This window comes from Leiobunum rupestre, chromosome 9 (assembly GCF_980474605.1).
Source record: "Leiobunum rupestre chromosome 9, qqLeiRupe1.1.hap1, whole genome shotgun sequence".
NCBI lineage: Eukaryota > Metazoa > Arthropoda > Arachnida > Opiliones > Sclerosomatidae > Leiobunum > Leiobunum rupestre.
The window spans coordinates 44,536,463-44,551,660 of NC_143392.1; the positions used below are offsets into that span (position 1 = coordinate 44,536,463).

The 15,198-nt window shown below is 41.7% G+C and overlaps 1 protein-coding gene across 1 annotated transcript; it reads left to right on the forward strand.

Moving 5' to 3' along the window:
* Positions 1 to 12,100: 12,100 nt before the first annotated feature.
* On the forward strand, positions 12,101 to 13,153 carry LOC149928517 (uncharacterized). Its single transcript, XM_090157894.1, has one exon. It carries the CDS (start codon positions 12,101 to 12,103, stop codon positions 13,151 to 13,153), a length of 1,053 nt encoding a protein of 350 aa, XP_090014020.1.
* The last annotated feature ends 2,045 nt before the right edge of the window (positions 13,154 to 15,198 follow it).

Here is a 15,198-nt window from a genome sequence, read left to right on the forward strand (position 1 = left end):
ACCTAGGAGCAACAAACACAAGGAGAACGCAACCCGTCAAAAGTCGTGTACGTTTTTCATTAGCGCCTGCTGCCGTCGGAAGGGGAAAATTCGGAAATTGTCTTCCCCCCCCGCCCATAAAACGTTCAGCGTAAAGGCTCGTGACGCTCGTCCAATGAAATTCGTACACAACCCTTCGTTAGCGTGTTTAAAGGCTAGCTGCGTTCTCCTTGTGTTTGTGGCTCCTAGGTGACACATACCGCATGAAAAAGACCAATACCATCCAATTTCCAATATCATATAATGACTCGCGCACCCAGGAAATCATTGACTGCGTTAGAAATCGTAGATATCCAAATATTTACACCAAAAACAGAAATGAGCCAACAGGCCAAAAGTCTAAAAATATAATGTAAGGGTTATATATTTTACCACGATAAATTTACGAGATCTTTATCCCATTGCTGCTAATTAATTATGTTTGTTAGTTATGGTGATTCTCTAAATATATTTTAACAATGTATAAAATGTTGTATAACAGCATAAAAACATTCGCCAAAGCTGTTTTTGAAAAACACCGAAGCTCAACAAGCGTCGGTGGCTGAGGTGTTAGAGTAAATCTCTTCGCGCAGCAGACCTGGGTTCTATCCCGGCCGGCGACAATAAATCGCAAATTGATAATAGGACGTATACCGTGAACATTTGGTGGAAACCCTGCCTTATGGACGTCGAGACGTTTATCGTAACCCTCAGCATTCGGTCCGTTCGAAAAGTCAATACATAGACGTTGGAAAGTAGAATACATACGAAACACAAACATCACAAAAACACAACACGTCGCAAATGCACAATATACATCAACATCACTACACGACATTTCACAAATGCACTATATACATGAACATTACAATCGCAACACAAACATCACAAAACCATAACACTTCACAAATGCACAATATACTTTAACATTACAATAGCAACATAACGAAAATGACTACTAAGTCTCACCTGTGGCGGCCGTGAGCGTTGACGAACAAAATACCAAAAAACCCAAAACGCAACTAACATCCGTTAACGCTCACCGTCACGGCAGTTTCGCCACACTTTAGAATCAAAGAAACTGCGTACGCAGTGATTACGCTTTGCACCAAAATTTCGAACACGTACACATTACACACACACAGACAGACAGACACCGTGATTGTATAACCCCTCCTAGGGGACATAGTTAAAAAAAATTAAATTAGATGCATTGTGTTTATATTTTCAACTTAATTGCAGTGATGTTTTAAAAGCAAACCTCGGGCCTAAGAAACAGGCAAAGTGTAAATTGCTAAGACTAAATTTCTAACTCTAATAATGAGTAAATCCATTATACAATTATCTATTCATAAGTGTTAGAGACTTTATTACAATGAAATAAAACAATGTAGAAATGTATATGATATAAATTTAAGAAAACTCAAACAATCGACAGACATACCTTTTCTGTTTTAAATCAACAATTTTATTATTCTTTCTTATCATTTTTTTATACAATCATTTGTTTTTATATAGATAACCTGAGGATGGCTATAATATGAACATATACCTAATAAAAATCGGGAATTAAACAAAAACAACCTTAAGTTTACTATTTTTATATTCACACGTCCTCAATTATGCAAATTTTATATTAACATTTCTACTATACATATTTCATAATTAATATTCACATAAATAATTCTTTTTTATATAAAATCGTACAATTCTATCAGAACTTAAACCGGAAGATTCAGGCATATAATTTCCTATTCACAAACTACATTTGGTGTGCTAATATTTATACTCACACAATTATATTTCGTACTAACAATTTCACCATCTTTGAAACTTTCAATTACTGCCAAGTGTTCGTCGCATATTTTTGTACTTCTCAAGGTGTTAAAGAAAAAGTGGTTCAGACCAGAGCAAACCTTTTTTCAATTGAAAAAGCATTTCACTCCCCGAAACTGTCACTTGCTGACAATGTGTAAAATTGGGCTTACGGGATTTCAAGTAATTTAACATCCACGATTTTCCTTCATTTCCATCTTTTCCTATTACAAATATTATTTTTCGGTCTGAGAGAACTAAATGTTCCAATAAACATTTCTGCCATGGTCTATATCTTTGTTTATTCGTTTAGGGGTTTTCATTTGTTCCACCCAAGCACTTGTCAAATTTCCAAAGAGATGCGATGGTAGTCCAGATCGAGCAACGGCTTCTGTTTGGACTCGTTGTTTATCAATTTCCGCTTCTACTTTTCCTAAATTTACTTTGTGAGGGTTTAGACGGCAACGTCTAATATGTCGACTCAGTTGTGATTTAAACGTTTTATTGCACGTTGTACACGATGTACGTTTACATTTATGGGTTCTTAATCTATAGCTACATATTCGTTTCTCGCAACTTGGACACTGAATATATTTGTTTCGACCCATTTGGAATATATTCAAAGGAAACAAACACGTACGTTTTACTCGAACCGAGTCTATTCATAAACTGTACTCGATTTTTGGGGGATCTCCGTATATGAATTATAAAATGTGTGTTCTGTGGGTAGATATAATATCAGCCCTATTTTGATTTTCTTCCAAGTTAAGTGTTTCAGATAACGTTTACTTATTCCACACCTTCAATCCATTTTTTTTCACATAAATTTGATATAACCTTGTATCTTCCTACAATTCAGTTTTATGCTATGCACAATTCCCTTATTCATTACATCATTCCAAATTTAGCCTAATTCATTCACCGGCGTTGATCTTCTGAAATGGATATTCCAATAAAAACTTTTTCTTATATCATCGCTTCTGATTAATCATAATGTTGTCAATATAAAAAAACATCATATGCTATATTTAAATATAAAGGATAAACACTGCTTAGGTTAAGGATAGAGTGAAATGGAATATTTAAATAAATAAGCATAAATTTTAGAGGGCCTTCTCCTCCCAAATATCTAAAAGTACATTCTCGATAAATATACAAGTTCTTTGGAAAAAGAGACGTTATGAACATATATAAGACAATTTTTTGTTAAACGCTATTTCTTTTAGTTACACACCAATATCAATTTCTGAACGAACTCTTTCAGTTTATTTTAGTTTATTTTTAACAGCAAAATAGTGTATTAGATATTGTTTAAATTAATTTCAAGTGAAAGGGTAGTTAAACTTACCACGCATTTCCTTAACACGTAAGCTGGTGCAAAATCGTTTGATAGTTTCACTTACTTTATTTCTATTTTCAATAATGAGCTATTTTGATTTAATATAATTAATGTTAAATTCTTTATTTTTAATAGAAAAAATGTTCATTATGGTCGCGTTGGGGAAGATCATACAATGTGGTGTCGGAATTATAATATTAAATAACACACTAAGCCTTGGTAAAAACGTGTTTGGTAAGTTGCAACTATGCAAGGAGTATAATTTCAGCAGCACTATTTTTCTCAGCCGAATAACGCATTTTAAAAGTGCTACGCTTCTAACTTTAATTTAGATGGCCTTAAAGCCAAGTATTTAATAAATTGTGTAACCAAGTAGATTGACCTTTAAACAATTTTTCAGTCATAAAGTCAAGTAAATGTTCAAATATACGTGTATTTGGTCATTTTGACGGTCAAATAGCCCAGTATGGAACTGCCAGATGATAAAGTCAGACTTTGAGACGCGGGTGGCGCCCGTGCCCCGCGTCCGCGCCCACGCCCGCGCCCCCGTCGACGTCTGAAATGTGAAATGGGGCACCGACGGGGCGAGGGTGCGGGCGCGGACGGGTTGCGTTCTCCTTGTGTTTGTTGCTCCTAGGTGTCACAACGTGAACTGGAAGTCTACGAGTGTTGAAATAAAATGAGCGTTAAAGATGTTTAGCATTTTACGAATATAATTTTATTATAAATGAACTTTATCTAGTTATATATAATCTCATTATATGCCATTTCTTATCTTGATAAGTTTCCGTTTCATGGCTATTTAAAATATCTGTATTTGTCAAGATCAGTATAAGATATTTGGCACATAGAATTTCTTAGTGCCTAAAATTATCGACCGGGGCAGCCATTATCACGTTACAGCCCCAGAGGCCCCACAGGATCGCCGTCACTGGCCGGGGGGGGGGGATGTGCTGTATGTCCTTCCGGTGAATGAGAATGAAATTCTCATTCACCGGCGGCACTTATCTTTCTCTAAATCTAAACCCTAAACAAATTTGAAGAAATTAAAAAAATTACTAATAGCTCGTACCGATAGGTCTTCGAGCAAACAAAAACGCGAAACTTGAGGCTGATGACGCTACCATCATTTCTGGTACTTTCTCCCTCTCGGAGATTACCAGCGCCTTAAAAAGGTTATCTCGCGGAAAGGCCTGCGGTCTCGACGGGATCCCTGTTGAGTATAACATCGTGTTTTGGGACCTTCTCGGGCCCATTTTAATCGATGTATTTAACGGTCTTCTAACTTGTCCCAATTTTTGGAAAACATTCTCACGCTCCGTCGTCTCCCTCCTTCCGAAGACGGGAGACCTTATGAACCTCACTAACTGGCACCCTATTTCCCTAACAAATTCTGATTATAAGCTATACGCCAAAGGTTTGGCAAACCGTCTAAATTCTGTCATTTCAAATTTTTTCACCCTTCCCAGACTTATTCAGTTCCTGGGAGGTGTATTTATCACTCGCTCGCGGTTTTGCGTGACCTTATTAGTCTCGCAAAGTTGAAAAATGAGAAACTTTCCATTGTTAACGTTGATTTTCGCAAGGCTTTCGACTGCGTTAATCACGCTCGCTCGCTTCGGAATTCCGACTAATTTCATTAATTTTCTGAACGTGGTTTACACGGACCCTATCTTTCGCGTTCACGTTAATAACACGCTCACCCGTGAAATTCCATTCGCGAGAGGCATTCGACAAGGCTGCCCTCTTTCCGGGCTGCTTTTCGTTTTATCTCTTGAGCCGCTCTTATGCCACCCGCGCGCTGCTTTACGTAGGCCTTCTGGCCCTGGTTATTTTGACATCACTAATACCACTTTCGCTGATGACCTTAATGGTCTTCTTCGAAACGAATCAGAAATCGCCGTCATGAGTGGGTGTCTCGACGCTTTCTCCATCTCTTCCGGAGCTATAGTTAATAGCAATAAGTCCTTCGTTCTTTGGTGTGGTGCGTGGCGTGATAACCCACCCCATATCACCATTCCCTTTCCTACCAACGTTGACGGTGGCAAGTTTCTCGGTGTCTATCTGAGAAACTCGCCCGAGTATGAACTTCGAAATTGGCCTGAACTTATCACGCGCCTTAGCCGCGTTCTTGGTCGCTGGCTTCATTTTAAACACCTTTGTTCCATTTCGGGGCGAACGCTACTCTCTAATCAGCTCGCTTCCCCTATTCTTTGGCATCGGCTCAAAATTATCTCACCCCCTCCTTCTTTTATTCACGATTGGCAGTCTAAATTAGTGAATTTCCTTTGGGCGGGAAATTAAAAAAAAGACCTTAAAATTCAGGCTTTCAGAGTCCAGCAAACCTCCGATTTTCTAAATTCAACCGATCGCCATTTTTGATCATTTCCTCCCAGGTCTCCCGTCTCCGGAAGCTATCCTCTCGGACGCTGCTACTCAAAATTCTGATATTCCTTTTTATTCTTCGGCTCTTTCGTCTTGGTTTCGTATGCCATTTCTTATTCAACCCACCCTCTCTTCCCGTTCCAAATTCTTAAATGTTCCATTCGTAAATTCGCCTTTTCTCAAAACCGTCGACAGTGCGATTCTTCGTTATGACGACGTTTCATCCCTCGCGAACGTTGGCCTTTCTCGATCCCAGAGGACGTTGGCTTCCCCAACACTCTCTCTCTCCGAATTGCTCACCATCTCGCCTTTTCGTTCAGCAGCGTGGCAAAATAATTAAAACTTTGATTCGTAATTTCCCCGAAACTTTCGACGCTACCGGCATTAAGGATAGCGCGGAGTCTAGCAATGATGACATTTTATCAATCTCAACGGAATATCGTACCGGTCCCAAGATCAGCCGTGTTTTGCTTACCGATAACCCTTCTACCCGCGAAATCTATGTCGCGTCAGCTGCTCCTTTCCTGGTAGGCCTCCCGCTGTTCCAGCGTGTGACCCCACTCTAGTTTCACGTGTTTCCTGGCTCGGAAAAAAACTTTCGCCGATCAGCTCAAGGGCCGATCTCTCCTTTCAATGGAGAGCTCTGCATCTCGCGCTTCCCTCTCCGGCCCGACTCTTCCATATTGTGGAAAGTTTAGATTCTCTTTTTTGCCCTTTCTGTCCAGCGAAGGGCACGGTTAGCCATTGTTTCTTCGACTGCCCCTTCGCCAGGAGCGTTGGTGAGAGGGTTTTGGAGAGCGTTTTTCTTTCAACCAGAAATCAGCACTCGTTGACAAACGTTTGGACGTTAGCGAGCGGCGACAACCATAACTTCTGTAATTTCGCTTTCGTGCTATTCAAAGCCGCTTTGGCTGAAATGTACGGCGAGCTCTCCAAAATCTCTCTCTCAACTAACGCTTTTGGCGATTACGTAGATCGAGTACACCGGACGATCGGTAAAAGATTAATCGCTCGCTACCGGACTCAGCGTAAAACCGCCGTAACAGGTGAAACTTTGGATGCCTTTAACGCCCTATGGGGCATTAATCGTGAACCCCAGTGGTTTTAAGATGTAAATATTTTTCATTTCTCTATTTATTTTTTTTTCTTTATAAATATATATAAAACACTTGTAAATATCGCTTTTATCTCTAAAACTTGTATATAACATATTGCTTTTGTATCTAAAACTTGTAAACTTGTAACTTAAGCATTTACGTTATTAAAGCTAGTATATTTAATAACCAAAAAACTCCCCCTATTCGGCTTTCCGTTGCTATGCAACTCGTTTTCAAATTTTTAATATTTAGGCTTAGTTTCTCTATTCGGTGTTATAGTCGCAAGCCAGATTTCGCGCACGGTACTGACGAGTCCCAAATAGGACGAAACCGGTCTACCGTTGGATTTTCTGGCTATTTAATTTAATTTAATTTAATTACTCACTCGAAGATCTATTTGGTCCGAGTTTCACGTTTTTGTTTGCTCGAAGACCTATCGGTACGAGCTATTAGTAAGTTTTTAAATCTCTTCAAATTTGTTTAGGGTTTAGCTTTATTATCCCTTTTCATTATAGAGTAATCTACTTATTCGCCAATTTTATCATCATTTACAATGGAGTCCATAGGTGGTTCCTTTTAACTTAACTTCGTATCTAGGCTATGCACATTGAAGCAGATCTCTGAAACCCTGACCATTGACTACGCTATATGGTTGGAAATCTATTGCCATCATTTGCCCAATTTTTGTGGTTAACTCAAGAGCTTTGGGAAGATATTTTATCTTTAAATTACAGTTGCTATTAATGTTGGTTGGATTTTACTGCGTTGTGGGATTTCTACAGGTACACCACTTTCACTTGGAGAAATTAAATTTAAACCTTAATTTAACTTTGGTATTATTGACTCGCAAGTAAGAATTTTTTGGTCAACGTGGTCGTTCTTCTCTCCAGAAACCTTTATAATGGGGGTTGATAAATGATTACGCATAGCATTTGTATTTCCATGACATCGTTTTATGCTTTTACCGCAATAATTGCAAGTTGCAGAAAATGTTTCAAAAGTCTTGACGCGTTACAATTTCCAAATTAAACTGGTGATATTTCAAAAACTACTAATCCTAGAAAGGAAACTTTTGACATGTTAAAAAAGACAAAATGTGCCCTACCAGAGACATATTTTAATCTTTGAAAAATTGGCTAATTAGCTCTATTTTGACCTAAAAAGCATGAAACGTGATATCGTCAACTTTTTAAATTTAAGTGTTTCTATGTTGAAGAGTTAATAGTCAGATTCCACGGGGTCGTTTCATATAGGAAAACCGTTGAAATATTTCAATTCGGAGCAGTAGATAATTAGCTACATCGTTGTAAAACGTTTTGGGAAATACGGGTTAAGCTAATTTGCTTATTCGCACAAGCTGACATTACAGGTGAGAGCGATAAAAGTGCGACATAAAGGGTTATCTTTCGAAACCAATAAAGTGGGTAAAACATAACGGTAAAGAACCATCAAGTCTATTTTATATAAACAACACAAGTTATAAACGTAAACAAGGTTAAAAAACGCCATTTTCGTCTACTTGTTTTTGCACGCAAGGCTGTTGGAAAACTCGAAAACGAAGCTTAAAGGTCAATACAAAGCACAACGTGTGCAAAAACAAGTAAACGAAAATGGCGCGAAATAAACGTATGTATTTGATTCACGTATAGAAATAAGACAGTTACTCTGTTGTAGTTAGAAGTAAAATATGTCGGTTCTCAAAACTGAACAACAAAGGTTACGGGTGATTCAATTACGAGAGCGTGGCGAAATTTGGACACACATTGCTAATGCCGTTGGATGTTCTGTTAGAGGAGCGCAGCGAACTTACCAAAGATTTATGACTCATGGCACTGTTATGGTAAAAGGTTACTTCTCAATAATGTAAATAAGTTAAATGTTTTCTTTATATTTATTACATTCATTAGGATCTCCCAAGAACTGGTCGACCTCCGCTGACGAACGATCGAGAAAATCGCCTCCTGGTGAGAGATTCCACGGCTAACAAACATGCGTCACTTAGAACGTTAAAAAGACGCGTGGAAATAAACCATGGAATTAGATTGTCGTTGGCCTCTGTATGGAGGAAATTAAAGACGTTCGGACTAAGAAGACGTAGGTCTTGGTGTAAGCCAATTCTAACAAGAGAGCATCGTCGACTACGACTCGAGATGTGCCGCGAACTTCTGCGATGGCCGGCAGAGGATTTGGCTCGATTTGTTTTGTTTTCGGACGAAAAGGTTCACATTTGCAAAAGGCTGATTGAGTTAAGTTTCACGAAATTGTTGTTTTAGAGTTGCCAGAGTTCCTCATCGTCTCCCACAATTTGGGTCACCAGGAGGAGAGGGACTAGGGCTGACGCAGACATGATTCACCGAACCAAAATGAGTGGCCGTTTTTCCGTTAATGTTTGGGGATGTATGGGCGACGGACAGGCGGGCATTTTGCATCGAATTGAAGGTTGATTAAACGCCCAAATCTATATCAACATTTTAAACACCGCTACGATCCCTTCCGCGCCCGTAATTTGCGGAGTGGAAAATGGTGGACGGTCAGTAATTATCAATTTATTAAAGCTTTTTAAACGTTTTCCTCAACCAGCTCTATATTCCAGATTAACCTTCATGCAGGACAACTGTCCTGCACACAAGGCGAGAGTCGTTTTGCAACATTTAGAAGACCTGGGTATAGAAACCATAGACTGGGCAGCACACTCGCCAGACCTCAACCCGATAGAAAACTATTGGGCTCTTTTGGCGCGGCTTATGGATTCAGAAAACAGAATTCCAGCATCGCAAGAGGATCTTGAAAATATGCTTCGAAGAGCTTACGAAAATATCCCAGATAACTATATAAGAAATCTCACTAACTCATTTCGTCGGCGACTGTTGCTGTGCGTGGCGAGAAGAAGAGATGCTCTTCCGTATTGAGCTATTCCAGTTGAAACCCAAGGGGTAACGTGAAATTCAGTCGGGCAGAATGTCTATAAGACCTTAGTCTCCTATTATTTTGCTTCATAGTAACAAAAAAACGACTAAACAATTTACCGTATAAACAAATGTAAATGCCATTCTTATGTTATATTACTCAAGACAATAATAAAATGTTTACGAAAACTATTCACCTTTTTTTAAGCTTTCCTCATATTTTTGAACAAAAAAAAACCTTATTAAACATTATATTTCGGCTATTTCCTGACAAAGGGGACATTTACGTTTTTTAACCTTGTTTACGTTTATAACTTGTGTTGTTTCTATAAAATAGACTTGATGGTTCTTTACCGTTATGTTTTACCCACTTTATTGGTTTCGAAAGATAACCCTTTATGTCGCACTTTTATCGCTCTCACCTGTAATGTCAGCTTGTGCGAATAAGCAAATTAGCTTAACCCGTATTTCCCAAAACGTTTTACAAGGATGTAGCTAATTATCTACTGCTCCGAATTGAAATATTTCAACGGTTTTCCTATATGAAACGACCCCGTGGAATCTGAATATTAACTCTTCAACATAGAAACACTTAAATTTAAAAAGTTGACGATATAACGTTTCATGGTTTTTAGCCAATTTTCCGAAGATTAAAATATGTCTCTGGTAGGGCACATTTTGTCTTTTTTAACATGTCAAAAGTTTCCTCTCTAGGATTAGTAGTTTTTGAAATATCGCTAGTTTAATTTGGAAATTGTAACGCGTCAAGACTTTTGAAACAGAGTGTACCTTTTATGTCTTCATAATGATCCCAAATTTTGGAAAATCGAACACCCTTCCTTTTGACTTTAATCGAGGGCTTAGAATTGGCTGTTGATCCTGATGCCGAAGGAGTTACATTGAAAAAGGTTTCAATACCTCGTTCAAGTGACTTTGACTTAGGGTTTTTTCTTCATCAGTTCGTTTGTTTGTTTTCTACCACCTCTTCACTGACGCTCTTGCTAGACTAGCGTAGGTCATCATAATTTATGGGAGACGCCATTAGAATTGATTTTTAAGTTAACAATGCTTTGTCCTTTCATAAATTTTTAAAATTGTATTAATATTAAATAATCAATATATTTGAAACATAAGGTTTAAAATTTCGATTTCGTATACCTACATTTTCAATGTCGGCAAACTGATGTCACTATTCTAGGCTTAATTAACTATATAGAGTGAACTATTAGGACCTAACTTTAGACTAACTACACAAAAAGTAAAACTTAACTTGAAAATTTTAACGGATGTGAAATTGCGCAGGCGCACGATCACTTCCTCTGTAACTCTACCTCTATGCTTCCCAAGACGGCGGGAACAATATTTACAAAGGTGGAGTCAAGCATCCCTTGCCTCCCCCCAAGGATATTTCTAACTGCTATGTTGATTGTCAGCTCAATAGAGCCGACGAAACAGCCGGCCGGATGCTAGCCTGCGCCCACTGCCGTCGTAGGTTTCATCTAGCTTGTTGCGGCATTCACCACAAAACCAACCTCTATTTCCTGTGGGCTTGCAAAGACTGTCTAGATTTCCCGTCCGCCCTCAAAACGAAATTGGCCACCTTTGAGAAGAAACTCACGGCTGCCGTAAGCCGTATTCAAGCGCTTGAGACAGAAAATAAGAGCCTCAAGCAGAAGCTGCTCTCCGCCGCTTCTCCAGCCACGGATAATCTACAATCCAACTTTAAAAAGGTGCCGCACGATGCCAGACACCCTGATCGATCGGAACCCAATCCTGAACGTAACTCCCTGCCACTATCTCATGGCCCCCTAATCTCAGCTTCTCATGACCCAACTCCCTGGACCCAGGTTGTCCGAAAAAAACCACATAAGAGGCTTCCCGCTAAACCACAACAGCACCAGGTCACTGGCGTTGCCTCTTCGTCTTCTACCACTTGCCTCCAGGCTGCGCCCGCCTTGACGGCCATCTACATTCCTCGGCTTCACGAAAGCCTCGCCTCCAAGGATCTCGAGACCTACATCACCGGTCTCGGTACCAAGCCCTATGGACTGCGGCTCTTAGCTCTTCGCAAGCAAGGCTTCATAACGGGCTTTTTTGACGTCGTAGCACTGGACGTCCAAGCTGCACTTGACCCTCTTAACTGGCCCGAGGGTATAGTCATCTCCCGGAGTGAACGTTCACCGACTAAGCGGGAGCCAGCTCTCTGGGGGCAAAAATCCGACCCCTCTCACGCCTTGCTTGTCTCCAAAGTAGAAAGGAGTCTCCTTGTGTCTCACGCACACATCGACACCACAGTCGCTCAGGTTGAAACCCACCTGCATCAACTCGATCTTAACCCCCTCGCCGTTCAGTTGGTACCGGGCTCTGGGTGGCCCAGTCACGCATCCTTCAAAATAACTCTTCCAGCCCAGGAAGTGAAACTAGCCTACAGACCAGAAAATTGTGTCAAGGGCATAACGATAGGCCCATTTCGTCTTTCTATCACCCTACAGCACGCCGACAATCCTCCTGAGGCGCCAACGCCCAGTTGTTGACGCGACATGAGGAACCAACCAATCCTCTATACTAACTTGAATTCCAAGTGTAACAAATTCTACGGTCTAAGAGCATATATTGACGCCCACCAACCCTTCGTCGTTGCAGCTACTGAGACCAAGGCGGATGACTCCGTCTCATCCCTTGAAATGTTTGGTCCTTCCTTTACGGTTTACCGGAAGGACAGGAACAGACATGGTGGAGGTGTCTGCTTAGCCATCGACACAGCCTACAAATCCTATCCCCTTGATCTCAAGACTACAGTGGAAGATGTGGCCGCGAGAATTAACATTGGCCCGTCGTGTCTCTGCATTTGCTGCGTTTATCGCCCACCATCTGCTAAACCTACATACACAAAGCGCCTGAACGACCTAATAACTCGCTTGGCTACCATCTCCTCAGACCTCCTTGTTATCGGCGATTTTAACTTCCCATCAATCAACTGGAATACCCTCTGGAGCTCTTCCTCTGAAGCTACTAGCTTCATTCACACCACCCTGGCAGCTAATCTCTCACAGAGTGTTATGGAGCCCACCAGAGACAATGATTCTGGAGGTAACCTTCTAGACCTGGTACTGGTATCGGATCCCGATCTCATAGACCGGGTCGACCATCTCCCCGGTATCGCGGATCACGACTTCCTTTTGTTTAATGTCAGGAAAGTGAGCCCACCTCCCCGCAAGCCACCACGTAGCGTTCCCAACTTCAACAAGGCCGACTACCCTGCCATCTCGGCGACCTTATCACAAGTGACTGTAACTCAAGCCACCTCGGTTCATGACGCTTGGGCCACTATCAAGGCGGCCCTTCACTCTGCTGTACTCTCTCACGTCCCTTTGAAGAAACTATCCTCACGGCATAACCTGCCTTGGGTAGGTCATTCTCTCCGCCGACTCATTCGCATCACGAAGCGTCGCTATAATAGGGCTCGAAAATACCCTTCCGCTTGTAACCAGCAGAAATTCTCCCATCACCGCTCCATTGTCAAATTCGCTCTTCGTGCTGCACGTACCCATCACATGGACCGAGTGGCATCAGATCTCACTAACAACAGGTGACAGTTTTACCAGCTTGTTTCCCAAAAAGCCAAGCACTCTGGTATCCCTGATCTTAATGGCCCGGAGGGTGCTATCACCTGCGCAGAGTCTAAAGCCAAACTACTGGCCGAAACATTTCAACGCACTTTTCCTGTTCACACATTTGAAACTGTCTCCCTTCTGCCGCCGCGATGTCCTGTAATGCCTCCAATCATCTTCACGGAGCAAGGCGTACAGCGTTTGCTGCAGAGAGGCAAGTCTTTTAAGGCTGCGGGCCCTAACGGAATTCCAGCCGCTGTCTTGAAGAACTGTGCCGTGGCCCTGGCTGCTCCCCTAACGCGGCTTTTCCAACTCTCGTACGATTCTGGGAGTATTCCGGCTGATTGGAGTACAGCTAATGTGACTCCCGTTCCAAAGGGCGGTGACAAATCAAATCCGTCTGAATACCGCCCGATTGCACTACTTTCCCTGGTGCTCAAGGCTGATGAACATATCGTGGCTTCGGACATAACCTCCCACCTTCAAGCCCATGATGTTCTGCAGCCTTACCAACATGGTTTTCGCAGCGGCTTTAGTACGGAAACCCAACTACTTTGCTGCGTTGAAGATTGGTTCGACGGGCTGGAACGCACTGGACGTGTTGACATTATCTTCCTCGATTTCCGTAAAGCATTTGACTCTGTGTCTCACGAACTCTTAAAAGCCAAGCTCCACTCCTATGGCATTAGGGGCCAGACCTTGCTTTGGCTGGCTGCCTACCTTCAAAACCGGTGTTTCCGTGTTGTTATTCCAGGGGCTGCGTCCGACTGGCTTCCTGCGGCCTCTGGTGTTCCACAGGGCTCAGTCCTGGGCCCCCTTTTATTCGTCATTTTCATAAACGACATTGGGGACTATGTTATCTCCCGACTGTATATCTTCGCCGACGATGTTGCGCTCTCAAGAACCGTTTTCGCCTCCACCGATGTTATTAACCTACGATAGGATCTAAATCGTATTCTGTCTTGGAGTGACTCTAACAGGCTACCTCTAAATGCCTCCAAATGCTCAGTCTTCTCCCTTCACCGCTCAGGGCAACCAGCTCACTCTCCCCACTACACTTTGGGGGATGTCGAACTTAAGTCCTAAACCTCCCAAAAATACCTCGGGGTAACGCTATCCTGTACCCTTGATTCGAATCCCCATATCTTGACCGTCACTTCCAAAGCCGCCCATGCCCTAGGTTTTGTGCGCCGACATCTCTCACATTGCTCCTTCCAGACAAAACCCTCGCTATAAAAACATATGTCCTCCCCATTCTGGAGTATTGTTCCCCAGTCTGGTCCCCCAACACTGCCAGCGGTATGCATACCATTGAAACCATCCAACGTAAAGCCCTCCGTTTTGTTGCCAACATCGGTTTCTCTTGGAGTACAAGCATGACGCGAGTCTTGAAAAACTTTAAATGGGATTCCCTCTCGGACAGTCGCCGCGTCAAACGCCTCGCAATAGTAAACAGTGTTATTCACCGCTCCAACGGAGCCCTGGCCCCGCTTACGTCCGCCATCTCGTCTTGGCGTCGCGCTCCGCGTGGAATGAAATCTGCGGCTCTCATTCTTCCTGGCTTTCGACTCTCCGTCCGCAGGCACTACTTCCTCCCCTCTTCGATCCGTGACTGGAACTCTCTCCCGGACTTCCTAAAGTCCATTCCCAACCCCAAACAGTTCCGCAAGGAGCTAACTGAGTTCCTAGAACTTCATATTTAACTCGTTTACATGTAATAATGTAATATATAACTCCTTTATTTTGTTTTATTTCCCTTATATCTCCCTCACATTGTACTGTTTTCCTGTACATACAAACTGTATATATTTTTTCTCTGTATATGTATAATTTGTATTGTGCACTGTCTTAACGTGATGGGTCTTAGACCTCTTGTTGAGCAATAAAAGAACTAAATAACTAAAGAACTATGCATTATACAGCCTGACCCTGTTATTGGCCAACTAACGTCCGGCCAAAAAGAGGGGTTGAAAAGACCGCGAAAAAGAGTGTTTAGATTGACTCCGAAAGTAAGTTGGTGAAAATAG

Bases quoted from the DNA above. Each gene is read 5' to 3' on its own strand.
- LOC149928517 (XM_090157894.1), top strand. From the start codon at position 12,101: ATGAGGAACCAACCAATCCTCTATACTAACTTGAATTCCAAGTGTAAC.